This window comes from Sinocyclocheilus anshuiensis, unplaced genomic scaffold (assembly GCF_001515605.1).
Source record: "Sinocyclocheilus anshuiensis isolate Anshui unplaced genomic scaffold, SAMN03320099.WGS_v1.1 scaffold871, whole genome shotgun sequence".
Taxonomy (NCBI): domain Eukaryota; kingdom Metazoa; phylum Chordata; class Actinopteri; order Cypriniformes; family Cyprinidae; genus Sinocyclocheilus; species Sinocyclocheilus anshuiensis.
Window position 1 is genome coordinate 445,203 of NW_015542392.1, and position 12,981 is coordinate 458,183.

A 12,981-nucleotide genomic window follows, 5' to 3' on the forward strand; every position below is an offset into this window, starting at 1 on the left:
CTTTTTTGTAACCAATTAGCCTATACGGTTTATGTTTGAAAACTGCCAAACTGCCCAAATTTTGTCCACCCGCCCAAGCCAATTTTTACCCGCACAATCAAATTCAAAACCAGTAACCCGCCCAATCTGGCAACACTGAGATCAATGTGAATCTGTGTTATTACCAAGCGGCAACCTCCGGCTCTCTCTCGTGAAGCCAACACGGAAGTGACTTAAACTGTAATTCGTCAACTGGCCGCTAGAGGCTGGCTGCAAAAGGGAGTCAATCCCATAGACTCCCCATGTTAAAATGCCCAACTTTACAGCAGAAAAAAACGTTTACAGCCTGGTTCAAAAAATTATTTTGGTATTATAGCTAATTTTGCCCTTCATGACAACTGTGAGGAGGGTGAATTTTTTTATAATTAATCTGTTTAAATTATATTAAGCCTTAAAGTTCTGCATAATTAAGGGCGTGGCCACTTGAGTGACAGGTGGATTGCCGCTGCTGTCACCACCGTCGAGCTAGGTGGCCGTGGTTTCAGCAACCAGCTCCCGCCTTTTTGCCCATTTTCGATTATCCGGGAGTGACGCGCTGCCAAGATGGCGACGGCGAGCTCTGCCCACTTTAAGCTTCAAAAACGCTCTTCAGGAACCTACAGGTGACGTCACGGACACTACGTCCATGTTTTTATACAGTCTATGGTTATTACCCAGCTTTAATCATGTCAGCAGTGATCTTCTTGTCAGGCTTCAGCCCTGCTTTTCCCTGCTGGCTGGTGTGAAAGGGTTTTATTCAGACTACAAAGTTATTAGGTGCTGAGAGGATCGTCTTTTCATTAAACCCAAATCGCTCTGTCTTATCTGGACGGTCCTTTTCACATGTGCCACAGTCTTTTAAAGGTGTTTGGTGACATATGTGTCAATCCCCTTCCCCAAACTGCTCTTTCATAACCTGGTTATTATTATAAATGGAGCCATGACAGAGTCTTTACCCGCTTAGCCTTGTCATTCATAGATCACCTCGTTTTGTACCAAACTCATAAGGTTTGCATTCTTCATTACAACATAAAAGGGGACGTTTTTGCTGAATGTCTGAGAAATAAAACTGTTTTCAACAATAATTACAGTAGGAAATGTTTCTTGAGCTGCAAATCAGCATATTAGAATGATTTCTGAAGGATCATGTGACACTGAAGACTGGAGCAATGATGCTGAAAATTCAGCTTTGCATCACCGAAATAAATTACATTTCACAATATATTCGCAATAGAAAAGTTCTATTAAATTGTTAAAAATATATCACAGTTTACTGTTCTTACTGTACTTTCGAGCAAATAAATGCAGTCTTGGTGAACATATAAGAGACTATTTTCAAAAACATATAGTGGGAAGTGGGTATATATTGAGCTATAAAAAAGCAAATAATCGGCACAATAAAATGAGTATATATTAGGAGTTTTTCCTAAAATGTAAAAGCAGCTATGCATTTTCTTGTATAAAAACAAATTTATACTATGTGAGAAAACTATTATGTGGTATTTTAAAGACATTTCAGCTTCATTTTGTTTGACATTAAAATTAATTAAATAATTGACTTTTAAATAATAATTATTAATAATAATATATTTAATATTTTGTCATTAAATTATTTGTATTTTTCTTCTTCAAAAATCATGCTGTCAATAAATTAGAACAATTGCAATTATTCTTATGGTTTATGGCCAGTTTGTAGAATGAAACAAAATGATAATACCATCATATTTGGTGAATGTGGAGAAAAAATAAAAATAAAAATACAATGTTTGTGTATGACTTCAGAAGACTTGGATTATGAGTCATTTTGTCTACTTTTATGTTTTTTTTGGTCCTTTCTGGAGCTTAATATAAAAATAGCCATCCACTTGCATTGAATGGAAAGCATCAGCTCCATTAATATATTTGCAAGATGTTTTCTTTTGTGTTGGATCCTTTCAGAAGGGTTTGGGATGACATGACGGTAAATGAACAACAGTTGTAAAGTTTGCATGAACTAACCCTCAGTTATTCATCCATGCCTCTGGTTATAGCTTTGAATTCGAGTTCGGTCGTGGTTATGTTCGATGATTTGTGTTTGTTATTGTTCAGCCGTGACACTCGCACCCTCTCGAGATTTGCCCAGTTTAACTCCACACGGCCGAGACGCTGATAATCTCCCACCATCAGCCACATTTCAGCTTCTGCCAAAAAATGACTCAAATAACAGCCTGTTACACAACCAGACGGACTCTGGGGAAAAACCAGAGTCCGTTTTGCTCCATTACGCTCTGAAATGCAGTGTGTAATTTTACGGGGAAATTTAATGCAAAGGCAGAAAGGTTGAGCATGGCGTTTCATGTTAATAGCCTGCATTTCAGTGCTGTTTTGCAGATGTTTATTACGCTTCTGCTTTGTGTGAATTTAAAGCAAGCAAGTGCAACAAATAGTATGCTGTTTGTATGCACTTTAGCTATTTGTTTGCATTTTATCATCTCTTTCCAAGGTTAAAATCAAGTCTCATGCTACTTTTTTCTTTTCTCGTTGACTTCAACCAATTTTCAGATGTGGCCTAGTGGTTATTGAACATTTAAATCGGTCACACTTTATTTTAAGGTCCAGTTCTCACTATTAACCAACCATTAAAGGGTTAGTTCACCCAAAAATTTAAATTAGCCCATAAATTACTCACCCCCAAGGCATCCTAGATGTATATGACTTTCTTCTTTCGTTATATTAAATATTGTCTTTGATCTTTCAAGCTGTTTATTGGCACTCAGCGGGTGTTGCATGCATCAGTCCAAAAGAAGTGAAATAAAAAGCACCCATCCATTAAAAAAAAGTGTCTCACACGGCTCCGGTGGGTGAACAAAGTCCTCCTGTAGCGAATCGTATTCGTTTAAAACGTAATAATCAATTTAATCTAGCTTGCGCTCACTGTTGTACACGGAAGCAGCTCCGGGAGGATGATGTATGAGGTCGGCTTTGCGCCGCTCAGAAGTGACGAACGCGGAAGCGCAACGGAGAGATCAAAACAAAACAACAGTCACGAATTAGAAGTACAAAACGAGGATTTGTAAAGAAGAATGAATCTGAAAGAAGAAAGTCATATACACCTAGGATGACTTGAGGATGAGTAATTTATGAACTAATTTTCATTTTTGGGTGGACTAACCCTTTAACTACGACTTTTGCCTCAATAAACTACTAATTTGCTGCTTATTAATAGTAAGGTAGTTGTTAAGTTTAGGTATTGGGTAGGATTAGGGATGTAGAATATGGTCATGCAGAATATGTGCTTTATAAATAGGCCTACTAATAAACAGCCAGTATGTTAATTAGGGCTGCACGATAAATCGAAATGGAATCGAGATCGCGATTCGACAGAAGCTGCAATTGTCATGCGTATCTTTCAGTGAAGCACGGTTCTGTGATCAGCAGTAAATCTCCATCCAAAGGCCAGAGGGCACATAAGACACGTGTATATACACACACACGTATACATATGAGTGTGTGTGTGTGTGTGTGTGTGTGTATATATGTGTATATATATATATATATATATATATATATATAAATAAAACGCATTACACATTTATTTCTGTTTGAGGAGAACAAAAATTATCTTTTCACCATCATTTAATTTTAGCTGCGGTTCACAGGGTTTATGGCGGTTGTGCAACTGATGTACTCTGTGACGTGTGTGTGTGTTTGCAGGATGGAGAGCAGTTTGTGAAGAAGATCGGAGGTGTGTTTGCCTTCAAGGTGAAAGACGGGCCGGGAGGAAAGGAAGCCATCTGGATCGTTGATGTTAAGAACGGAAAAGGCTCTGTTCACAATGATGCCGGTGAGTTTGTTCTAGATGCAGACAGTATTGATCTCTGAACAGATGACATTTTCCAGCTGTCCAAAAGGCTGTACAAATTGTTTTTTGGGGTCATGGGTTGAAGGAAAGGCTTGTTATTGTCCCCAGAGTTTGACATTTTCCTGTGTGTTTCTGAAAACTGCAAATGGTTATCAGAACAACTACTGCTTTGACGCACACACACACACACACACACACACACACACACACAGTGTAAATCAATTAACAAACTGAAATGAAGTAACAAACAAATATATAAATGTGATTTTTAATAAATTATTTATAATTTCAAGAGCATTTAAAATATTAAAATAGTAATAAAATTTTTTAAATTAATACAAAGAATGCGTAATTACCAAAATGGCTTCATTTCCAACACAAATTATCAACAGCTTTTTAAATTATTTAAAAAATGTAAACAAAATACAGTAATCCATAATACACATGATACATAATTAACAATACAATTAAATAATATATTTCAAATAAAATATATCAAATGAATACGAATTATACATTATTTACAACATTTAAAAAAAATGTTAATTAAAATCTATTAAATACAAATTATGCATAATTAACAATACTATTAAAATAAAGCAGCTTTGAACTTACTTAAGTATATTGCATGAATACCAATATACATAATAAACAATTCTTTTAAAAACTTTTGAAGTATTTTAATTAAAATATATTGAAAATATTGCAATTAAAATGTATTAAATTAATACAAATTACACATAATTAACAATACTATTAAAACAGCTTTTAAAATATTCTAATATTTATTATTTATGCAAATTATACATATTGAACAATACTATTAAAATAACAGCTTTTAAATGACTAAACAATGTATTAAATGAATGCAAATTATACAAAATTAACAATTCTATTAACATAACTTTGAAAATGTTAATTAAAGACTATTAAATGTAAATTATACATAATTAGAAATGCTATTAAAATAACAGCTTTTAAATTAAGAACTTTTATTAAATCAATTCAAATTATACGTAATTAAAGGGATAGTTCACCCAAAAATGAAAATTCTGTCATAAATTATTCACCCTCATGCTGTTCCGAACCGGCAAGACCTTCGTCACAGTACTCTCGATAATGGTGGCAGATGGTGTGCGAAGGAGAAGAATCGTTGAATAAAGTCGCTATTTTTGTAAAACATTTCAAAAGCTGTTATTTCAAAAGAACTGTTAAAGGGATAGTTCACCCAAAAATGAAAATTCCATCATGAATTAGTCGTTCCTAACCAGTAAGACCTTCGTTCTTCTTTGGAGCACAAATAAGATATTTTTGATGAAATCCGAGTTTTCTGATCCTCCCATAGACAGCAATGCAACTGAAATGTTTCTGACCCAGAAACGAAGTAAGGACTAGAGCCCGACCGATATGGGTTTTTTGGGGCCGATACCGATATTTGGGAGTAAAAAAAAGGGCCGATATCGATATATTCTTTGTGTATATTATAGTACAGTACCAGTCAAAAGTTTGGACACTTTCCCATTCGTGTGTCCAAACATTTGACTGGTACTATATATAGAGTACAGTATATACATAAACAGAATATATATACATAAACACATTTTTTGCAATGATCAGTCAAATGTGATGATCAAACACTTATAATGACGTGACAAAGATATGTAATGATGGAGGCATGGCATTTAACAATTTAACAATAAACTTTATTCAAAATGAGTCTGACATCAGTGCACTGAACAGTACAGTTGAAGTTTATTCAACTTTAATTCAATTCAATTCCATTCAACTTTATTCCGTTGAAGTTTATTTACCCCAGGGGCTATCGACGCGGGGGTGGTCTCATTCGAAAGAGGGCCTCGAGACGTACACTCGATTCACATTCGAGAGGGTTCCTCGAGCTGAAGGGATCCCCCATATTTGGTGCGGATCCGCCGCGCCGTTACGGAGATATGGCCGTTCAAAGTTTCAATGGTTTTCCATAGACTTAAGCTTTAAAGCGTTTCATCCAGGTCGCCAGTAGCAAACAATGGAGCGCGCTCTGCTGGACAAACTAAGTAATTACACCATTTCAAGCGTTTTATCTGCATTATATGCTCTGTAAAAAAAAAAAATAGTATCGGCGGCATATTCGCCGATACCGATATATCGGCGACAGGCTCATATCGGCGATAATATCGGCTAAACGATATATCGGTCGGGCTCTAGTAAGGACATCGCTAAAATAGTCCAGGTGACATTAGTGGTTCAACCGTAATTTTATGAAACTACGAGAATACTTTTTGTGCACAAAGAAAACAAAAATAACGACTTTATTCAACAATTCTTCTTCCCCGCGCACCTTCTGCAGCCATTATCGAGAGCAGGCTACTGTGACGCAGGTCTTGCTGTGAACGAAGTAGTGCTCCGGTAGTGCAAGCGCTTGTGTTTTTCCTCACCTTCCTCATCTGTTTTAATGATGTGTGGGTGTGTGACGTCACAGATATTCACAGGTGAGTGTGTGTGTGTGTGTGAGTCCAGGAGATTTGTGTGGAGGATGAGAGGAACTGAAAGCAAGCAAGAGAGTGTGTGTGTGTGTGTGGCCTAATGACCAGAATCAAAGCTGCTCACACGTGCCGGATTCTCATTCGTTGTGTAACAAGAGCTAAACGCACCAAACCAACGAGTTTTGAGCTGCTGTGTCGGCCTGGATCCCATTCCTTATAAATGTTTTGGCTTTTTCTTTCTCAGAAAAGAAAGCAGACTGCACCATTGCCATGGCCGACTCGGACCTGCTGGACCTCATGACTGGAAAGATGAATCCACAGACCGTAAGTGCTGATGAAGCAGACAGACAAATCAGCAAAAATCCCTCCGTCCGTCCGTGGAATAATATGAACTATCTTTACTACTATTCAGTTACAAGCTAGACTGCAAAGAATGAATACAACCAGATTTAGTCTTTTTTTCCCCCATTAAAAATATAAAAACATATATAAAACAAGCTATTATTGTCTTAAAAAAAGTTTTTAAACAAGAAAACAACTTGCTAGTGGATCAAGTAAAATAAACTTAATTCAAGGCATATTCTCTGAAAGTTACTTTTAATATCTTGTGTGCAGTTTTGCTTATTTCATTTTGCTTGTTTTAGGAGTTTTTAATTTAATTACATTTAATGTTCTTTTTTAACGTTTCATTTGGAAGTACACTAGCATGAGTCAGTAAGGTTTTTTTGTTTTTAAATAAATTCATACTTTTATTCAGAAAGCTTGCATTAAGCTGATCAAAGTGACAGTAAAGACTTTTTATACCTATTAAGCGTAATAATAAATCTTTCTTGAGCAGCAACTCAGCATATTAGAATGATTTCTGAAGGATCATGTGACACTGAAGACTGGACTAATGATGATAAAAATTCAGCTTTAACATCACAGAAATAAATTACATTGTAACATACAGTATATTCACGTAGAAAAAAGTTATTTTGAATTGTAATAATATTTCACAATTTTACTGAATTTGTTAGTCCAATAAATGCAGCCATGGTGAGCAGAAGAGACTTCTTTCATAATAATAAAAAAATATTATCTACCCCAAACTTTTGAACAATAGTGTCAAATTATACAATTAAAATGGGTTGCAAATGTTATTTCATGCTGACTTTTAAACAGTATTGTCCTGGAAAATAATACTTTGAAAAAAGTGGGAACCCTAGAATGTCTGAAAAAGCAGATCCCTGACATTTCCAAGTGGTTTGTATGGTTATAATTATGATTTTGGCTGATTAGTCTCAGTTTTCCTGTTTGGACGTACCACAGAGACTCATCCCACATGAACCCAAATGTTTTTCTTTCCTTTATACTGTCCTGCGTAGTTTTTTTTTGATGCATTAAGATCTGCATGTGGTGGTGAATTCAAAGCGGTATTGTTTTTAGCTAAGATAGTGCCTTTTTATATCAATCTGTGATTCACAATTGAATAAAGGAAATGTAAAGTCATTTTCTATTTCAAGGTCTCTCTGTAGAGGAACATCAAGGTTGAGCACTTAAAAGCACAGTTCGTGTAGCTCCCACCCGCCTTTTTGTACATTGTCTCAATCCACCTCCTGTTTTCCATGAACAGTTTCTGCACAGATGCTCAAAAACACTCTCTCCCCACCCACTTTCCTTTTCTAATGCTTATGGGCCACATTGAGAAAGAGAGATCATCGTGAGGCTTCCCATCTGGAAGAGAGAGAGTTTCTTTAAATTTCCACACCTTACCACCCTTCATGGAAAAGCCACGATGGAGCGAAAGATGTTTTTGACCCCTGACTGATCAACAAGCTCCAGTGAGAGCGTTTAAACTGACCAACCTGAACTGGTTCAGTAACCAAGTACAAAAAAACTTTTTTTTTAGCTGGAGACACATTTTAAATGTGGTCTGAAAGTTTAGTTTGTTTTTGTTTTTTTTCATTTGTTTCTTTTTTTAGTTCAGATTTTTACACCATACAGCCTGAGACTAGGTTATTGTAAGGAAAAGATTTATTAAATTTTTGGGAAATACAGGTTTATCAAAACGAAAACGAAATAACCATGAAAGTGCCATTATTTTCCTATTGAAATCTCAGCGATTTATCTTTTTCTAGCAAGGACTTCTTGGATTTGACTTGTTTTTCTTTCTTAAGACTGATAGCCACCTTTGCATTCATTATTGTTTAGTAGTTATTAGATCTAGTGTTAAATTGTGATATTACGCCACCACAAAGCCAAGGAATAGCTTACACAAAAATGAAAATTTGCTAAAATATACTCACCCTCAGGCCATCTGAGATGTAGATGAGTTTGTTTCTTCGCCAGATTTGGAGAAATGTAGCATTCCATCACTTGCTCACCAATGGGTCCTCTGCAGTGAATGGGTGCCGTCAGAACGAGAGTCCAAACAGCTGATAAAAACATCACAATAATTCACACCACACCACTCCAGTCCATCAGTTAATGTCTTGAGAAGCCAAAAGCTGTGTGTTTGTAAGAAACAAATTCATCATTAAGACATTTTTAACTTCAAACGGTTGCTTCTGGCTAAAATATGAGTCCTCTATTCACAATATTGCTTTTCCAGTGAAAAAGTCATCTTGTCTGAATCAGGAGAGAAATATGCACAGATCAAGCACAAAAACAGCTCTAAACAAATATGTCAGTGGATTTCGATGCGAGAGGACAACAGGAGATGGACCATTTTACTAGAGGAAGCGTTATTATGGATTATGGACTTATATTTTGGCCAGAAGTGATGGATTTGTTTCTTTCAAACATGCAACTTTTGGCATCACAAGATGTTAACTGATGGACTGGAGTGTGTGGATTATTGTGATGTTTTTATCAGATGTTTGGACTCTCATTCTGACGGCACCCATTCACTGCAGAGGATCCATTGGTGAGCAAGTGATATAATGCTACATTTCTCCAAATCTGATGAAGAAACAAACTCATCTACATCAATATTCTTCAAATCTTAATGTAATTGAATTCAGATTCCTCTCACTGAGTCATGTCTTGTCCTTTCTTAACTATCTGTTCATAAAGCGAGTGGGAAAAGTGAGTTTCACAAGCTGGGATGAGTAGTGAGGTGGTTTCCTCACTCGCTTCTTAGTAACATCCATCAGCGTGAAATCTGGCTATATTTACCTGACCTTAATTCATTTTTGTACTCTGAAATTGCTCATTACCGATGTTTGGGAACAGACTGAAACGAGAAGTCATTAACCACGTTCGCTGGCGGCTCTGTTTTAGTGCTACCTGAGTGCTTACTGTTAGCAGGGATGGAGGCGTGCGGTTGTGCACCGCTTACAAACAAAGCTATAATGAGTCACTCACTGAAATGACTTCAGGGTTCATCCCTTCTGCGAGTAGCATTTCTACCCTTCAAAAAAACACTCATTAAAGACTGCTGTTGATCTTGCACGATCATGTAACGGCACGTCTTTGTATGTGACTAGAGAGCAGTTTATGAGATAATTCACCTGACAGTTAATAAAGGTTACTCGAATTGTTGAGCTTCGTTGTACCTTGAGTTTTTTTGTGAATTGTTTTTCCTTGCATCAGAAAATCATAAATTATTTCTAAGGTTTTGAGATTTCTTTTTTTTTTTTTTATTGATATAACATTCACGTGTGCTATGCCTCTGCATGAGATGCATGAGACTCATTTATTTATTATTCATTCCTTCCTTCATTCATTCATTTAGTGTATGCATAGTGTATGCTGTTTGTCAACATTAAGGTTAACTTCACATAAATGTTAACTTCAATTAAATATATATAAACCAAACTTTCCACATAGTATTGAACTAGTTTATGAAAGGTATTACAAAATCATTTGCTTAAACAATATTTACTTCGTGACTTAAACAATGTGTTATATATAGTATATATAATACATAGTCTATCTTTGTTAATGTAAATATTTAATATTTTACAGAGTATTGCATTTATTTGTTGATTTATTTATTTTTTGTCTTAGCTGTGTTTTTCAGCTTATTCACATAAATGTTAACTTCCATTAAACATACATAAACCAATTTTTTATATAATGTTCAATTCCTTACTCATTACACAATGTTACTACATACAGTAAAACCATACATATTGTCTAATTTTTATGAATCTAACTATTCCATATTATATTATTAATACAACATTTGATTATTTGTTTATTTTTATTTTTATTTTATATGCTTATTCCTGATGTCCAAAGTGTTTAAAAAAAAAAAAAATTCAGTGTATTTATTAAAAAAGACAATCATATTCTGCTTTATTAACTGTCATTTTTCTGAGAGGCTTCTACGAGATTAAATCTGAATGTCAATCAGATACAAAAATTAAATACAAAATCACTGTTTTTGTTCATTTGTTTTAAAAAACCAGGCAGAGGATGTTTTCATGGCCAAACCCCCATTTAGTGTCTCTGAATAGCCCTGCATGTGGTTTTTGAGAAGCTAAAGTGCGGCATGTAAGGTCACAGAAAAATACTTCACAAAAACAAATGTCCTCTGCCAAGACCCAAATAAATTTCTGGGACACAAATGAATAGCTTATCCTCTCAGGAGGTTAAGTTTTCTAAAAAGTCAATGTTAATCACTCTCTTGTGCTCTCTCGTTCATGCAGGCGTTCTTCCAGGGCAAACTGAAGATCACCGGAAACATGGGCATGGCAATGAAGCTTCAAAACCTGCAGCTGCAGCCGGGCAAAGCCAAGCTGTGAGAGGCGGGGCCTCGAGTAGCCCCTCCCACCGAGTTCACTCTGTTAGAGTAGCTAGCTGCAGGAGTCAGACACCAAATAAGTTTCTGTGCTGTAGTTTGAGCCTCTTTCTAGCAAGGTAAAGTGATAGTTCACCCAAAAATAAACATTTGGTCATCGTTTACATCGTTTTCCATAATGTAAACCATTCGACTATTCTTAGTCTTTTTCTGAAGATAAACTTCAAATGTTATGAGCGTGGGTTTGTGAGTGAATAATGCCAGAAATCCCATTTTTGGGTGAATTATTTAAATGAATCACAGGAGTCTGATAGACGGTTACAAAAATACTATATTAATAATGTTCTCGATTCCCCCTCCCCCCCTTTGATTGGCACCAATAACTGTTTAAATTGTATGTGTGTGGATTGATTGTTTGCTCTGAAGGGGTTTATTGGAAGTGAAGCCTGCGAACTATAAACTTACACACTGGGCTCTGATGGACAGACGTGTTGTTAAAATGTACGACAGCATTGCGATTCTTTCTCTTTCGTCTTTATAGTTATTCTAGGTTATTAGGAGCAGGTTTACAATGCTGCTTTGTTAAAACAGACACCAATTAATAAAAATATATCCATCAGAGCGGTGTATGGATATATTTGACAGTATCTCACAGTATAATTGTAGCATCATGTCAATGTTTTTTTGAGTGTTTCCCCATCAGATGCTAAAATACTTTTGTACTAAATAAATCTAATCTTTCTTATTAAAATGGGAAGTATCTGTTTTTAATTTATCAATTTAATTTGATTATCATGAACAAAACGTGTATGAATCATAAACTTATTTTCCTCAATCCAAAACAATTGGGAAAAAAAAAGGGAACAGTCGAGGGAAGCAGGGCCTACAAAAGAGGATTTTCCCTGTAATAAGACTAATTGAAGTCAATTTGCACACAGGTCTGTTAAACAACTAATGTGGAGGCCAATGCTTTAGCATGCAAACAACTACATAAACCAGCGTAACGTTTTTCTTTTTGCTGAGTGTTCAGATCATGTTGAAGCTCGTTTGCCTGAATATCATTTCTTGCTCTTCTCGTGAGATGATCCGGTGTAAGTGTGCGTTCCAGCGCTCATGGAAAGCTCAGACGTTTCCACCCAAAGCTACTGGCCGATGTCCAGCCTGCCACGCTTTTGTTTTTCCTTTGAAAACTTCAGCTGAAACACTAAATCCCTGAAATTGTTAACAAGCTCTGACCTACATTCCACAGCTCAGACTCTCTCTCGGTCCTTCATTTGAAACCTTCATTTCTTCAGTATTATATGCATTATTAATTACAGTTCTGAATGCTTATTATTGTATCATATTATATTAGTCATATTATTATGAAATTATCATATCATACTATTATTGTAGCTGTATTGTTTAGTTTCTGTGTCCCAAGTTAATTTGCAAAAATGATGTTTTTCAAACCGGTTTCTTGAACATTTCCCCCTCTACTACTGGCCAGACAAACAAAGCTGATGTCAGCTGTCAGGCAGAAACTCTGTTTCCCCAATGTTAGTGTATGGGGTGTAACACCAATATATATTATATCAATATATATTTACAGTATGTATATATACAGGTGCATTTAAAAAAATGTGAATATTCTGAAAAAGTTCATTTTTTTTTGTAACATTTCAAAAAGTGGAACTTTAATATATTCTAGATTCGTTACATGTAAAGTAAAACATTTCAAAAGTTTTTTAAAGAGCATACAGCTCATGAAAGTCAAAAATCCAGTATCTCAAAATATTAGAATATTTCCTAAAATCAATCAAAAAAAGGATTTGCAAATAAGAAAAGTTCAAATACTTTAAAGTATGTTCATTTATCCACTCAATACTTGGTCGGGGCTCCTTTGGCACAAACTCCAGGATCAGGGAGGT

General features: G+C 35.6%; 1 protein-coding gene across 1 annotated transcript in view; it reads left to right on the forward strand.

The window, feature by feature from the left end:
• Positions 1–11,787, forward strand: part of LOC107692804 (non-specific lipid-transfer protein-like) — a 14,475-nt gene extending 2,688 nt beyond the window's left edge. The window contains exons 3-5 of the mRNA XM_016492000.1: positions 3,712–3,841; positions 6,587–6,666; positions 10,980–11,787. Of these exons, the coding sequence (XP_016347486.1) occupies positions 3,712–3,841; positions 6,587–6,666; positions 10,980–11,075 (306 nt within the window). The 3' untranslated portion in view covers positions 11,076–11,787. The remainder of the gene's footprint in view (positions 1–3,711; positions 3,842–6,586; positions 6,667–10,979) is intronic.
• Positions 11,788–12,981: the final 1,194 nt, after the last annotated feature.